General features: G+C 34.9%; 1 protein-coding gene across 3 annotated transcripts in view; it reads right to left on the minus strand.

Moving 5' to 3' along the window:
• Positions 1 to 237: 237 nt before the first annotated feature.
• The window catches only part of NT5C3A (5'-nucleotidase, cytosolic IIIA), a 28,033-nt gene continuing 11,368 nt past the window's right edge, over positions 238 to 16,902 (minus strand). For 2 of the 3 annotated variants that reach the window (XM_035552575.2, XM_035552574.2), the window contains exons 2-11: positions 12,558 to 12,664; positions 9,957 to 10,007; positions 5,559 to 5,657; positions 5,057 to 5,126; positions 4,304 to 4,350; positions 3,802 to 3,887; positions 3,450 to 3,539; positions 2,102 to 2,264; positions 1,461 to 1,661; positions 238 to 834 (exon numbers count right to left, since the gene is read on the minus strand). In XM_035552575.2, coding sequence (XP_035408468.1) covers positions 733 to 834; positions 1,461 to 1,661; positions 2,102 to 2,264; positions 3,450 to 3,539; positions 3,802 to 3,887; positions 4,304 to 4,350; positions 5,057 to 5,126; positions 5,559 to 5,657 — 858 coding nt within the window. In that variant the 5' untranslated portion in view covers positions 9,957 to 10,007; positions 12,558 to 12,664 and the 3' untranslated portion in view covers positions 238 to 732. The remainder of the gene's footprint in view (positions 835 to 1,460; positions 1,662 to 2,101; positions 2,265 to 3,449; positions 3,540 to 3,801; positions 3,888 to 4,303; positions 4,351 to 5,056; positions 5,127 to 5,558; positions 5,658 to 9,956; positions 10,008 to 12,557; positions 12,665 to 16,902) is intronic. The other variant, XM_035552571.2, reaches the window with a different exon arrangement.

A 16,902-nucleotide genomic window follows, 5' to 3' on the forward strand; every position in this document is an offset into this window, starting at 1 on the left:
CATGCTAGCTTTGACATGAAACAGCAGGCTGGAATTGGAGTAGTAGAGAGAATAAGATCTGAAAAGGGGCTGATGTGGCTGGGTATTTAAATGCTACCTACAAGGATGAGAAACTTTCAGGTATACTGACTTATAACAGTATTATTCTCCCATTCCACAGAGAATAAAGAAACAGTAAGGATACAAAATATTTTGTAATGATACACAAATCTATTAATAGGGAACACTTTGCCTGAACTAGGTGAATGAAGCATTTTTATTGAAGAAAATATGTATGAAAAATTCTGTGACAGTCTGTAGCATATGAGTATAGCTGATACCAAGATCTTTTCTTTGAAAGAAGAAAAGGCAAAACAATCCTGTGTACAGTGCTTATTCACAGAATGTTTACATCTTCAGTTTTACAAAATAGTCACATTTGCTAAAATGCTCTTCTGAAATGCCTGATTAAAAAGACAGTGAACCATGGTATCCCATCAGAAGCAGTATATCACATCTATAAATCCAATTTAAATCTAGTTGTAATAGGAGTGTGAGACAAAGAACAGCATAACAGCACTAAAAGGAGCTTCTAGTTGACAATGGGTACCATATATACTTCAAAATACCAAAATGAAGATAAAAGTTTTAAATTAAACAGTTCTGTCAATGAGTAATAGACACTTAAGATAGCACATGTGCTCTTCTGTCCAGTTGCCTTCTAGAAGGAATGGAGTGTCTTGAGACTGCAATTTACAGGATTTTCTGTAGGATAGAATTGGCAACTTCCAGGGATTCATCTTTCACCAAGACAATATCATAAGAATCCATATATTTTTCCAAAAGTTCATCTACCTAATGGCAGAAGGGATAAAGAGACAGACCCACTTAGTTTTAGAATATTAAAAGATTTTTTTTGTCCTTAAAATATTGCCAATCTTTCCACCAAGTTCAGGAAATGAGCCATGTAAATATGTATCATTCCTATGAGGATGACAGAGTAGGAGTAATGTGACATTAACTGTGTTCACGTTCCAGGATTAACCTCACATTTATTCCAGGTTCTCACATGTACAGATACTAGGAAAAACAACCAACCAACCAACCCACCCCTCCGCCCAGTGCTTTCTCATTTTCCCAAAAGGCAGAGAGGAAAAAGAAAACAAGAGTTTTCTCTCCTGAATGCGAATGTATGTGCATTATAACTTGCCAAACAATCAGTTCTCTGTCTCCAAAGGGAAAAAAAAATGTCATGGACTAAATTTGTTATTTGGAAGACTACAATTTTGCTCAATTATCAATCCAGTATTGAAAGGCAGGAGTGGCGGGGAACCATAAATATGAAATCCATGAAAAATGTTGAGATTCCAAAACAAGTATGGGTCAAACACTTGTTTGGATATTTGATGCTTATTACAATGAACCTGTTGCTAGGTTCACAATATTTCACTCAAAGCTTACAAGGATGTCAGGTTACTTACTTTGTCATTGAGATACCCAATTTTAAGAATGTGCTCAACATTTGCTACTCCGTCTGCCATACTCAAGTCTCCTTGGGAATCACCCAGCAGTATTATATTACTGTTGTCTTTTAGTTGTTTGAAATACTCTGTATTCTTCAAGGCACCATCATGTTTGTTGTAAACATGAATCAATTCTCCTTTAAATCCTTTTAATATTCCCTATTAAAAAACGAAACAAAACAGTGAAGTTATTTCTAGTATTATATAGATAAAATAGCATCTAGAATTAAATAGGTATTACTCTTGAAATATGTTTAATCTTTAATTATGAAAAAGATAAATTACTGTTAAACAACGGAATGACTGTAATAGTACTGTTAAGACTAGAAAGTCAGTGATCCTGCTTGGAGGAGGAGTAAAGGTGTACTGGGCTGAGTGTGAGGCTATCATTAAAGGAAATGAATGGTATCTTAGTCACACCATGCTAACAGTGTTTGAACTATTATCCTCTGTTTGACTGTTCGCTTGGGAGAGTGCTGAGTAAGCAATTCTCATTTTATATAGAGCAGGGCAGATGGCTACAACTGTTGCATTAGAATGTTCATCTTGTAGTATATAAAAATAGTCGTTAAATCCTGCAAACAGTCATGCATACATACATTTTCATCAAAATCCATGAAATTGGAAACCACTTTGACATTAGAATGGTAGACTCCAGCCTGGTGGATAACTTCCTCAAGAATGTCCCCAATCCCGGCAGAAAATATGAACACGGGGATATTATGTTCACTGAGCTTATCAAAGAAGTTCTCATATCCTTCTCTGCAAAAAAGGATGTAAATATAAGTCAAATCTCAAAGAAAGCAAGCCAAGAAAGGTCACAGTTTGCAGAAAACATTTACATCATATTTAGAAAATAGTATAGTCTTCACTGAGAATTTCTCTTTATTTCCTTTGCCTTACCTCTTCAGGTTAGCAAGAACCATCAGCCTAACACAAGGCATGTATTTTTAGAAATAAATTCCTGTTTCAAGATGTTTGTTTTTGGTCAGCATAATCTGCCCCTCACACCCTCAACCATCTTAATCAAGCCCCTAGTGGAACTCTTTCTAGCTACCATCAGGCTGCACATCTCATTTTCATCTTTACTGCTTAAATGTTTGACTTGCTAGAGGAGTCATTACCAAAAAAAAAAAAAAGCTGGGATTTTGGATTTTGTTGGTTTTAAATCCTGAAAACATTCTTGTAAACTCTCCTGCAAACTTTTTAGTTTCCATTACCCAAATCAAAACTATGTACAGTATTCCAAGAACAAGATAGTATCTCTGTACACTTCTCTGCAGACACTGAATGGTAGAATTTTATTATTATTATTATTATTATGAAGGTTCTTGAGGAAATTTTAGCTTGTGAATGAAGATTCAATCCACATGGATTTAGACTTTCATGTAGCTGCAGACTGTGTGCTTGCTTGCTAGTTTTGCAAAGGAGAAGAATTCAGTCAGCAGGGTGAACAATTTTACAAGCTAAGTTTTAACATCCCATTCCACTATTCAAAAATTCACAGATTTGAGAACTTTTAAAAGAGATGGGAGCCACTGCACAGAGCGCTTTTCAAGCAAGGATTTTGCTGGCTTTTAAAATTGCCTTTAACCATTGAGGAAGAACATTATTTAATAAAATCATGAAAAATGTTCCTCAAGTCCCTGCATTCTTATCTCAGATAAAACTACTACAGGGAATCTTTTTTTAAAGGAACAAAATTGAACTCTACATTCCCCTTTAAGAAAAAAAAAAAAAGACACCAGTGCAATTTCAAGAGGATGAAATATATGGTGTTATCATCATAGGCATTTATCTACAAAATATAAATAAGGGGGAGCATGAAGCACTCAGTATGTCCAAGAATAAGGTATCGCATTCTCATTTTTTTCCCTGTCCAAACACACAGTAAAAATCTATGTAAAATGTTTCTATACAGTATTGTTCAAATCAATAGGAACTTACTTCAGCATAACATCAGATTCCCTCACAATTTCTGCAAACTTATCCTTTTCTAAGCCTTGTTCAATGAGTAATGCATGAGATTTATTGTACCTAGAACACAAACAAAAAATATGTCGGACAACTTATGAAAATTCACCGGTCATTAAATCTCGTGATTAAAAAGTATCCTGTGTTTAATTCTTGCTCATTCAAGTTAACAGCATAAAAAAACAAAAAACAACAGCTGTTGTGTAACACTCAGAGATTAATTCAGTCAATGCATTAGCTAAAGCTAAATACTGCCATTAATTTGTTTTTAAAAAGTTATTAAATATAATTTTAGTACAACTTGAAGATGGGAAATGTCTCTTACCATTCTACCATATATGGGTATTTTTCTTCAATAGTGAGGGCTGGGTCAATTTCAATAGCATAATATGTTTCTTTCAGCTGCAGTAACTGAAGAGAAAAAAACAACACAGATGTTTAATGTATCTTTATACCATAACACTTCATATTTGGTCTAACCAATCAAAATAGCTTTAATAACTCTATTTTATTCCAGTTACATTATTTAGATAAAATGAAATCTGAAATACTCTTTGTACAGACAAAAAGTTAAATTGTAAATATAAGTACGAAGAAAAAACTGATTCTGTTAACCTAAACTATATGCTACTATCACGAATAGAAGTATTTCTGTTCACTTCTATTAGTGATTGGATACCTTACAGTCAGCAAGAAAGCTCTCAGAGCTTCAAGGATTTGAAAGGATGACTCATCTTGTAGTACTGTGTAAATCAACATGCAGTACAGCCAGGGAATAAAACCTGAGTCTGTACAACAAAAAAGCAGCTTGTATGTTTTCTGTTTACCTTTTTCCGACATTCCTCTGTGATGAGTTTAGAGTTATCAATGATGTCTGGAGGGGTAGAAGAAAAAAGTGGTAAACAAGACATTGTATTTCTTTTCCTTTAGTACTGCAATGCATTGTAAATGACTGCAATAATACATAGAAGATGGTGTTTGACAATGTACCACTGTTTCCTCAGAACTTTTCTTACCAGTAACCAGTAAAAGGAACATTTTTCTTCACAAGCATGATCATATCACGATCCTTCCCTCATATTAGAAAGTCAATTACAAGCCTCTTATCTCTTGAGAAGTAATAGTTACTGAAATCATTATCAGACATCCTATATATTCTAGGATCCCCTCTTTATTAGTAAATGGATAATTTACAGGTATTCTAAAAGGGTACAGGATAAAAACGTCAAGCATTCCAAGGAGTCTACTAACTGATTCTTGGAGGTGTTGGGACTGTTACTGGCTCTTAAACAATAAAAGTCAACCCTACCATATCTAGCCATTAATAACTCATAGTTTAGAACTTAGTTTATAATTGTGAATGACAGCTTATCTGATTTTAATTCACACTGATTGTGATTAAAATATATATATGCATAAAGCCACACAGACACTGTAATACTTTATTGGGATGTACAGCCTTTGTAACAAGTCAATATAAGATCTCATATATTAGGGAATAAGTAGTATAGAAAATTAAATTCTAGGGAAAACTGAAAGTAGTAACAACCAATCCATATTAAAAAAAAAAAAGTACTCACTATGACAAGTTGGACATCTTTTTCCATTGTAGGAAAATCTACTTAATGTCATATCAAAATCTGTAATAACCTATTTAAGGAAAAAAAAAGCAAAACTGTCTTACAACATGGCGGGACAAAATAAAGAATGGATAGAAATTCTGAATGATCAACAATAGATGCAGCTGAGTAGCATATCTGTCACAGAAATCTCTGTTTTACTGTAAGGTAAGCTAGAATATCCCATAATTTTTTCCAAGAAAATTGTTCTTCTAATTCCTTTGGTCAGAGTATTTCCTGAAATTACTAATCTTAGATGTTTATATCATTTATTTAACTACCATCTAGATGAATTACAGTTGAATCAGCAAGGTCTATTAACAGAGTTAACAGATGTCTAAGTTTTGAAGATAACTTGAAAGATGACTTGTTATATATATATATATATTAGAATTTTTGGTGCACAGCGAAAGTCATATGATTACTTTCATTCTGAACACATTACAGCTTTTACTATTTTTACCTGAAGTTTTGCAGCTCCACCTTTGATGAGGCCACAGATAATCTCTTCTACTCTCCCTGGGTCCTTAATGTGGACAGTCTTCTTCTGAAATTCTGGCATCTGTGAAGAGTAAGAACAAAGACAGAAATATACCTACAGAAGAAAACTAAATAGGCAATACCTGCTAGCCATCAGACTGGAAGCTCTGCATCTATAAACAGTTTCACATGACACTATGACATACTCAGGATAGGAAGGCAAGTTAGAGTGAGAAGAAATAGAAAATTCTCTGGATATATTAACTGATGACTGCATACAGTTTTTGTTTGTTTTCAACATGTGTTTTTGTTCCTTTTCCTAATATCAAATTATGCAATAAGCTGACACGCATGGAACAGATGATTGTATTTGTAGGATATAAGAGACATGGATAGAAATGGGATGTATGGAATCAACTTGTGGTTGAATTAGATCACTGAGAGAGAGCACATATTAAAACTAGCTCTTTGTGCAATTAATATACCCTTAAGCTTTCAATACAGAAAAGGAGACAGGCTGATTTTAGAGAACCATTGTTTTGTTGAGAATGCTGCCAATCACAGCAGCAGGTGTCAACCACATACTCCAATGCAACAAGGTCATGTAGTAATTCTTGGTCTCTAGCCAGTCTATCAACTGTCTTCCATTACCTATTTTAATGCATAGTTCTGAACATAGTATCACACTACATATGCCTTTTGAACTTTGCCTGAATACTACAATAAATGGTAAATTTGGCTTAAAAAAAAACAACCAACCAACCCCCCCCCCAAACAAACAAAAAAAACAAAACAAAAACAAAACCTGCTTTTGCTTTAGAAGTTTGTCTTCAACCTTGCAGAAATGGTAATAGACAACTTACCGACAGAAATTTCCAAATTTAGTATGCATTTCCTTCCTTTATATTCTTATGGACTGTTTCTACAGCAAAGGCTTCAGACACTTGCAAGCTCTGTATACAGGCATTTATGAGTAGTAAATTTTATTTTCTGTGTGTAGAACTTCAGAGATGATGACATAGATGAATTACATTTTTCACATTCTGGTCATTCAAATTTTCTTTTTCTTTTTTTTTTTTTTTTTAAATAGTATGTAGTCTTTTTTAAGCTTCAATTTCCTGACACATTTTTGGAACTACCAGAGTTCTCATATGACCAATTATTTTTACGTCACACAACAGTATTTCTTCCTGCTCTTGATGCTACTAAGCCTATTGTTCACAAGTAACCAACTCACAGTCAAATTGCAATTAGGTTGTCCTTTACGAAAAAGATGACATTTTAGTCTCTTACAAGTCTTGTAAACACATGCCTTTGTAATGGCAAAGATCCTTATGTGTCAAGGAAAAGGAGCTGGTGGTATTGTTAAATATTGTCTCGCTCCACTCTGCCCTCAGTGAGGAGCAAACTATTCCAGCCATATCATTCTCAGCAGATATTTTTCTAGTGCATTTCTCAAAACCTCCACTCACATATTCCTTACTTCCCCCAACAATGTATTTTAGTGCTCAACTATCTTTACATTCAGTAAAGCTTGCTTAATCTCTGTCTAACCATTCTTCCTGTAATTTTAGCTCATTCAACTTGGAGAAAAGTATTCTTTTTCACAGGTTCTCACTTGGATATTTTTCCCTTCTTACTGAACTAAAGAACCTCAGTTGCTTCAATCTTCTTTTACAGAGCACATTTTTCCACACCTCTGACAATTCTTCATGTTGTCCTGGCCCATCCATTTGAACCATACTGTTCTTGAATAGCTTCCCTAACTGGGTATCATTTTTCTGCTCTGAAATGGCCTCAGCTGAAGGGCGACATTGGCCTGTGTCTTTCAGATGATTCCTTTGCTAGAAATAACATGGTAATTACCAACGGAATTTGAATCACTATCACCAAATATCCTGCTCAAAATTACACCGGGGTAGAAACAGGTAGTTGCACAAAGTGTTGAATTTTAATTTTGCTGAATTGTACATTTTCTTCCACATCAGTGCTCCTATTTGTAAAATATAACAAATATTTCTAATCCCTTGTATGCTTATGGTCACTTTCTGGCTGATATCCACATAGACATTAATGAAAACAGAGATCCTTCTTAAATCCTAATAGTGAGTCTCTGATAGTTTTTCAAGGTTCTCTACTACCCATCCAAAAAGTTTTCCCCATACCAGAGTATCTAGACAAAAATTCTACAGTCATGGCAGGGTATTTACTAACTCTTCTGTTTCATAAGCCTCATAAAGAAAGAAACCACATTTCTTTTATTTAGTTTGGAAGATTTAAGGTTGTCCTGGTTTTCCATAGATGCGAGAAATATCCTAAGGCAAAGACCTTTTCCGTAGAAATGGTGCCTTCTAACCCAAGATAATTGTTTTCTTCTGTGTGTCTGCTGTGCCTTGTTACTTTCATTATTAGCACAGCAAATTCAAAAAAGGTACACCTTGGTTAGCCTCCAGCTGTCAGCTACATCCCAGATTGGGAAACACTGAGAAAGCTTATAACCATAAAATATCTTCCTGAAAGACACATATTAAAGAATGCCCTCATCTGTTGAGATATATGTCTGTAAAGCATTTATAGATGTTAACTCACAATTATCAGCAGAAGTATGTCAATGGATCTAGTCACATTAAAGAAAGCATTAACAACCTGCAACTCTTTAAAGGTATGTCACGGTATTTCTTTTGTATTTTGTATAGTGCTGGTATACAAAACAAATCGTGCTAGTTATTTGGTGGGTATACAACGTTTGATTTTCTGTAATGAAAGATAAAGTAATTTGACTGTTTTGTAATTCTTGACTAATGTGAATTGACTAATCTACTTCCTTTGACTTTTGGGAGGCAAATTGTATATATGTTTTTAGACTTGGAATGCAAAAATCAAACAAAGCGAAATCTAAATGTGTCCTTTTGTAAGACGTAGTTCAAACATTATTTGTTTTACTTAGAAACTAAGCAACAGACTTCATAATGTAACTGATTTAAACTGAACAGATGTTGGTGGAGATAAAGAGATCAGAGGGAGAGCCTGTATGAGGAAAGCTGGATTGCTTGCTAGTGTTTTACTTCAGACTGAAGTCTTTTGTAAGTTTTTGTAATAACCTTAGGAAAACCACCCTTAGTAAAGAATTCAGTAGATGATGTTCAACAAGATATTGCTTAAGATTTTGAATATTATGAAAGTTTCCTGCTGTAATGTTGTAAACCAATAATCCTACTCAAAATCAGTTTTTACAGTGTATTTATTTGCTAACACTTTTCTTCATTTCTACACAAGAACTTAAGTCAATTGAAGAGCATGTTATTTTAACTTAGGGGAAAAAAAGTCTTCTGCAACGAGTATAACCCATGAAATGTCAGTTCCAGAGCCACTTTCACAAGTTTTCACTATGGTTGTGGCATCTGATAAACTCAAACACCCAGACAAATACAGTTAGATGAAACAGCTGCTGTCCTGGTCCCTACTTCCTTGTATTCACATTTGCAACAAAACATTAAGAGCAATTATTTTATTTGGGCTTTATCATATTAAAAATAAATGAAACTATCTAATAAGCAATCACCAATTTTCTAACAAACTGTCTTCTCCAATGTCTTATACTTCTGCTCAGTCTAGCTGTTGTTTTTTGTTCCATATTTGCCATTCTTCAAAGTTGAAATAGACAAGCAGATTCATATTGGAAAGAACTGATAAAACAGATAAAAGAACAATGAATGAAATAATGCTAATAAGAGATCTACAGGTAATGTAATAAAATTTGTGTTTCTATTAGTTGCTGAATAAAGCTCTAGAAGTAAATTCAATACATACAGAAGGCCAACAGTTCTGACGCATCAGTTGACTGGGAAGAACATGTATGGAGAACAACCAAATGAAGAAATTCCACATCACTTAGCAAAGGCAAGAAAGCTTTTAGGAAGAAAGAGCTTCTACATACAGGGACTAAAACTATATAAGCACAGGAAAAGGAATTCATAGTTCACTGTGACATCTGAAAGTACATCACATGGAAGCACTTAAAGTGACCCTATTTGTAAAGGTGTGAGAAGAGCTTTGATTTCATATTAAGGACATCTATATGTTACTGAAATAGCTCACAGAGACAGGTATCTTTCTGAAATGCATGTTAGAAGATGACAAATCCCAAAGATAATTTGTGGCTGGTATATACAACGGCTACAAAAACATTTAATTTCTAGTCTCTGAGGTTTTTAAGGAATTTTCAAAGAGAAGCAAGGAAGATAAAACTGAAGATTATTTTAAAGGTTAAGCTTAGTTTGATTTATGAAAAGGATAAAAAGATGGGACTGTTTGTGATAGCAGGTAACTGGACTAAAGACTTAGGAAATTCTTTTTGTAGTTAACAATGTTACAGTCATACCTTGACGAATGAACAGTAATGGATTCACGCTGGTGTGGAAATCCCCCAGTCCTATAAACCACAGAATGGTCATTTACAACAATGCCAGTTATGAGTATAACATGTCTATTTAGTACATGAGACATACACCTATGTAGCTGGATTAAATAAAGAGGAAAGGTATTTACTGTAAGACCATTTTTAATTTTTGTTTTGGAAAAAAGTTTCTTATATACAATTGGGTAGCAAGACTGTTAACAGAGCTGCTTTTATGTTGTATCTGGGTGCTGCTTATATACATAATTTTATTAGTATTTGAGACAGTGAAATGTATACAACATCTTGTTAAGCAAGAGTTGTTGATCATCCCTAAAATGAAATGCAGCTATCTCAATGAATTCACAGAGAGTTCACAGCTGCCCTAGTAGGCCTTTCTGTTCAAGTATCTGAGGTAATTACTAACTCATTCTGTGCATAACTTCATATTCTGTGAGTTGAGATTATACTGAATTTTTGAACCTACTGAGTGCTGAAGGTAGGAGTTACTTCCCTCCCTCTACCCAATAAAAACAAAAATAAGTCTCTGTGATTAAAAGGAATTAAAAAAATAACATTCTTTAAAACAATAACTAATAAAAAGAAACTTCATATGAAGGACAACTGTGGGACCTTGTGTAGTTTGTACTATCCGTAATTTTAAGTAGGGAAGGACACGATGATGAATGACTTGCTATCTTAACCACATGGAGATATGGCCGATTTCACAACAAAATCTAGATACACAGCCTGAAATATTACTAGTAATAACTACAAATACAAAAACCTATCATCCTAAGTCTTCTAAGTAATGCTTTGAACAAGGACATATAAAAAGCGCGCAAAGTGTTTTTATACTGATACCCCTGTAAGCCTATGCTACTTGGCATATACCAGGTTTTCTTACTTTACAAAGAATAATCTAGTATAGATGTCTCCCAAAAACCACTGCTACGAAAACACCCTAGATCACAACTGGATAAAAAATCAAGGCAACTTCTCTACAAATCTCAATGATCAATAGAGTACTTTGCTAGTTTTCAGTACCATGTCTAAATTCTTAATAATAATAAAAAGGAATGTTCTCACATTCAAAAATGTATTAAAAATATCCTATTTAAAATATTAAAAATAAAAATTTCAATTATTACGTGATTTGTTTTTAAGCTTTGTTGGTAAACCTGCCTTAGACTAGACTTAGACAGTATGTTCCAAACCTATTCACTTATGATACAGAGGACACGTAAGGGTGAGCTGGCGGGGGAACTATTAATGTTATTTCTGAACAAGAAAAATACTAATCAAAGTGATAAAATGATAGGATTCAATTATTTTTTAATCTTAATTCTAGCCTATGGTGACAACTTCGCTGTAAAATTCTATAAACCAAGAATAAATGATATTTATTTTGGGAACCCAAATGCCCAATTCCAAGGTCTGAGACTAGCTATCATATATACTTACTTATGGACATGTACCAAAAAAAGGCAGGGTATGGCAGCAGTGATAGCTGTGAAATTTGATACTGTGGCAAGGTGCAGAAAATTGGATCTCTGTTCTTGGTGACAGCAAGAATTTGGTGAAATTATAAGGAAAAAGGGAACGTTCCTTAATTTACGTATACAACTCATTTTCCAATCCCCTTTTCCCTTTGACATTATTACTGAACATTATTTTCATCTGCTTACTCTAGAAAACAAGGCTTATTAAAAAACCTTTGAAATGGCACAAGCTACCAAAACGTAACTTCTGCTGTTTGCAATGTATGAAATGCAAGAAGCCAGGCTGAGGCTGTGGCAAAAGCTACAGTAAAGGAGTGTGTATGTATCTTTTCTTCCATCTGCATGTGCTCAAACAGAGATTCATGTGCTCATATATGCATCAATCAATGTCTTTATTCAGACAACTTGAATTTTGATCCTTGAGTGCAAGTTTTCTCTCAGCAACCCCACCTATCATTTAGGCAGATACATTAAAAGCTACTGCAAGAGAGCACAGTCACATCCATCACTCCATTATGCACAGCTAGTCACAACTGCGCTAGTGATCATGCAATCTGCTAGCACAACCTGAACTCAGGACAGGCGTTTTTGGCTTTCTGATTACCAAAACCAAGAACATACTGCAGTTTATGTTCATATGATGTAAACTCAAATATGGTAAGAAATCTCCAGTAACTAGTAATTATGAAGTCACTTTATTGGTAGTTTTGCCAAGAAATAGCCTTAGGACAACTTACCTAAAAAGTAAACAGGCAAATGTTATTACGGAATTGAAACAACAGAACACTGAGGATCTTCACAGTTGCTTAAAAATATCATGCAAAACTAGAGATCCAGCACTGGCTATGTGAAATAACTGGAAATGGCTTCACTACCTAGGCTATTTTAAGAAGTGAAGTAGGATGCATACTAAAAGTAATTTTTGTTTTGTTCAATTATTTGCATCTTTTTTTTTCCTCCACTTAGTACAGTGGATTCTGATATCTAGGTTGGAAAAAAAAAACACAAAACATAAAAATCTGAGGAGAGCGTTCACAGTAAACATGACAACAGTGTTTTCTCTTGTGCTTTTAAAGGAGAGTACCTGTGCGTTGAGCTTAGGGCACTCCTGATTCTTCTGTCCTTGATTTTGTCCTACTGCAACAGCATAGGTGGCAAGCAGGGTCCAGAGACGCAGGGCTTGCATACAGGCTGCCAACAAAAATCAACCAAATCCTTTTAAGAATTGGTCTGCTATATTATATGATGTTTGCTATTCCTGCTGTATAGAAATTAAAGCAGACATGCATGGTACATAGCTAGATTGCTCTGAAAACACTCACACTTAAGACTACTCTGATACATATTTAAGAGTAGAGGAATGTGCAAGTCGAATTAACCTATTCAATTAAAAATGGTAAATATATTCATTACTTCAATCTTGTTGTCAATTCTGTGCTATCAAATTTATATTTTAAAAATACAGTTTGTCACAATAAACAACCGTATGTAATGCCTCATCTCATAATGCTGGCTTAAATACAGAACAGAGTCCCCCCTGTTGACAGAAGCTGTGCACACTTACCAGAGGGTTTTGCGGGAGCAGCTGCAGAAGCAAAAGAAAATTCCTCTTGCTTGAGAAACACTAATATAGCAGCACAAGGTGCAGTTGAGGGCGTTTCCAAATACAGCCTGACTAATCCCCGTGCAAAACCCCAGGGTGCTGTGACGCACATCAGCAATGCACAGCAGTTTGTTATGCTCAGCAGTGCAGCCTGACGGGCAGACAGCTGATCAGCTGGTGCACCAACAACAAAACCTTTGACCTTCACTGAATGAGCAACTTTCATGGATGCAGCAGGCAAATTTGGACTGCTCCAACAAAGGAAGGCATTTGCTTTTCAAAGCATTAGTTTACTAATTAGCTTACTTCGTTACATTAGTTTACTTTGTTGCTTAACCATTTTACAGAATATTCCCAAATATTTTAGGATTTCCTGTTGCAGAGTACCAGAAATTGCTTTCGGCTTCTTGATGTGGTCTCACTACTATTTACAAGGCAGCATGCATTTATTTGTGTAGAAACATCAAATTAATTACTTAATCTTTGCTTTGACTTCAATTATCCATGCAATACTGAAACAGGAAATCAAGGAGGCTTGTTTGTCAGGATTTTTGGGTGACAAGGTGACTCAACATGCTTTCAGAAGTTTGTCATAAGGCATATTGCCAGATCAAAGACAGTAACTAGGTGATATTGAGTATGTATTTAAAATGAATCTTTTTTTTTTAATTTTAAGAGATGAAGGAGGTATTTTCTAATATTATTTACGCTTTAAAGTTGTGGGAATGCTTGAAAGTGTTGTGTGATGTTCACTCTACTGCTGTAGCAACAGCACAAGCTTCCCTATGCTATATCACAATTCATGTTCAACCTTATGATTTATGATCACTATTTCAGGCCGTTAGAACAAACCACAAACATCAGGCCAGTTCATACGTGGTCATGAACGTGACCAGTGCAACTGCTGGCACTGAGGCAGGGCCAGGTTAGTAGTGTAGCAAATACAAAATCCCTTAAGCTATCAAAAAAAAAAAAAAAAAAAAAACACCAGTCAAACAAAACACATTATCAGGATCCTAGAAATACCTTGGTTATGAAAATTTCCTTTTAAGGAAGATATGCTGTTTTTCTACACTAAAAAAAAAAGGGCTTTTTTCTCAATGGTACAGTGGGATCTATTTATGTTGTGTGTCCATATTCCAGCTGTAGGCTGGTATGTACTGTTGGGTTTCCTCAGACTGTGACTGACACAAAGTACTTATATTTTTTCAGTCATGTGCTGTATTTTGGCCCAATGAGACAACTAATGAATACTTCAGCTGATACACACAACTTTCTTCCTCTTCAAATTGAAAAAGATCCCCCCCAAACATATGTGTTAAGGTCTGCTGTATTCTGTTCCTTTATTTGTCTTTTGTTTTTAAACTTGCATGAGATTTTAGACCGAAAGAAAGAGTTGCAGAAATTATATCTAACTTCTATGGACTAATTTTCAGTAAACCGGACTAATTTTCAGTAATCCAGACTAATCAGACAGCATTTTAAATGTACTAATGGGGTATCAGTGAAAGAGCTAGAAAATGGCGTAAACAAAATTTCTGTAAACATTAATATAGCCAACACCTAATTCTTAGAAAAACATCTACACTATCTCTAATAACAATATACTTTCACTTTAATGAAAATGCAGCATCTGACACTTCTCATAGAACAAGTAAGGACTGTCTCTGTACCTCTAAGAAACCTTTGTGTTGAGTGCTTTACTTAACTTACTGAGAGAGGACAAGTGGCTACAATTGACCATGTTCTGCTATCACTGAGTTAAGTCAGTTCAGCATTTGATTTACACTGTTTAACTTATGGTAAGAGATGAATTAGAGTTAGCAGTTCTTTTTTAAAGAGAGTAAAACAACTTTCAGCATGCCATTTCTACTCCCTCAGTACTGAAGGTCATTTAAATATATTTTAAGAACCACAGATGAAAGAGGAGGTATTGCTATTTCAACAGAGCTTCTATTTTAACCTTCTCCCTTTGGCTAAGGGCCAAAAGAATACAAATTGCAGAATATTGTAAGCAGAAAAAGAGATTAAAAACAAAAAGAGCAACACTTAACATTAGACAATTTGTCACCCAAATAAGACTGTGAAAACGTTCTACTTCATATGGTGGTGTGTTAGGTGAACTTGGTTTGTACAGAGTCAGGATGTTCTCAAAGAGCGTGAGGTACTGGAAGTTTTTAGTCTAAAGCAAAGTAAAACTGTTTTTACCTTCCTTCCTCTGCCCTGAGTTTCACCAGTTTCCTTGGGGAAAGAAATGAACGCAGCACAGATAAGGTTGTAAGCAATCAGCCAAACTTTAAGGGTTCAATACTTCAAATAACATTAGTTTTGAGAGATCAAGAAAAGTTGGATTTAAGAGTAATTCCTGTTCATTTGAGTATTTGCTATAGAAATTAGAGGTGACTGAATGCCATCTACAGTACAAACTTGAGCTTTTCATGAGCTTATACCTTTTAATCTTGTCTAGTGAGTCTAGTACAACTGAACAACTTGGAATATACCTACGGATATTTAGCATATTGCCCAACTTCAGTAAAACCTTGTTCTATTGCAAAATCACTTTTAAACATTAAGAATCTGTTTTCTAATTTTTGCTTTTTTAGTAAGTCTACCTGGTATGTATTTTCCAAATTAAACTACCTGATAAGATCTCCACAAGACAGGGTAAGCTAACTGAACCTTAGCACTCAAGTACCAAAACCAAGCAGAAGTGGCCCCACACAGCACCATCCCAAAATCAAACCCTACGTCTGAGAGCGTTGTCCAAACGCTTCTTGAACTCCAGTCCAGGCTTGATGCTGTGACCAATTCCCTTGGGGAGCCTGTCCCAGTGCCCGACCACCCTCTCAGTGAAGAACCTTTCCCTGATTTCCCACCTGAACCTTCCCTGTCACAGCTTCACGCTGTTCCCTTTGATCCCATTGCTGGTCACTGCAGAGAAGAGATCAGCACTTTCCTCTCTGTTCCTCCTTGCAAGCAAAATGTTCAATTCAATGAAGTTGGGGTCAATGAAGCTTTAGAAGGATGCCATGCAGGAATCTTAGATAAAACTTATTTTTCTCGTAGAGGTTTGGTGTAAAAAATGCTAGCCATACTCAGAGCTGGTATAATGCAATACAAAAACAATGTATGTATATGAAAGTGTGTGTATGTATCGTAGAGTTAACTCACAAGAAATATAGATGTGTAAGAGATTGTCGAAACAGGAAGAGCACAAATAACACTTGCTAGGAAAAAGTGCTCTAAAAGGGATTTTATTCTGGACTCCTACAAAATATATAAAATGAGAGCAAGAGTGTTGCCTTCAGAATAACAAATATTTGAACATATCAAAATCTGAATTCATTAAATGGTGGTAAATTCATAGGAGACACATGCTGAGGAGGCGAGGGTCAGCAAAATCTTAACCCGAACAGTTTTAAGATTCAGCGGTACCATTTGAGGTGAGAATGTGTTTTGGCTTTTCAATTATTATATTTTTAAAAAGGCAAAAATAACACATGCACAGAACAGATTTGAGAAGGTAAACACTGTATATCACATTACATATTTAGTAACTTTATTCAATAGAGATTTTTATAGACCTCAAATATCAACCTTTATTTATGACACAAGAGAAAACATGATCTTTTATAGACCAACTATTTATGACTGTATTGAACTACAGAAAGTTATTAGTGCTGTTCTACTCCAGTCACACATGCAATCTAAGGTGTAAGGGACAGCTAAACTTCTGAACTCTTTATTCTCATTATGTTTAATGTGATTTACTCATTATGATGTTGCATGCCACAAAAAGTGTTACCTCAATAAAATCACTGTCATT

This window comes from Cygnus atratus, chromosome 2, assembly GCF_013377495.2.
Source record: "Cygnus atratus isolate AKBS03 ecotype Queensland, Australia chromosome 2, CAtr_DNAZoo_HiC_assembly, whole genome shotgun sequence".
NCBI classification, from domain to species: domain Eukaryota; kingdom Metazoa; phylum Chordata; class Aves; order Anseriformes; family Anatidae; genus Cygnus; species Cygnus atratus.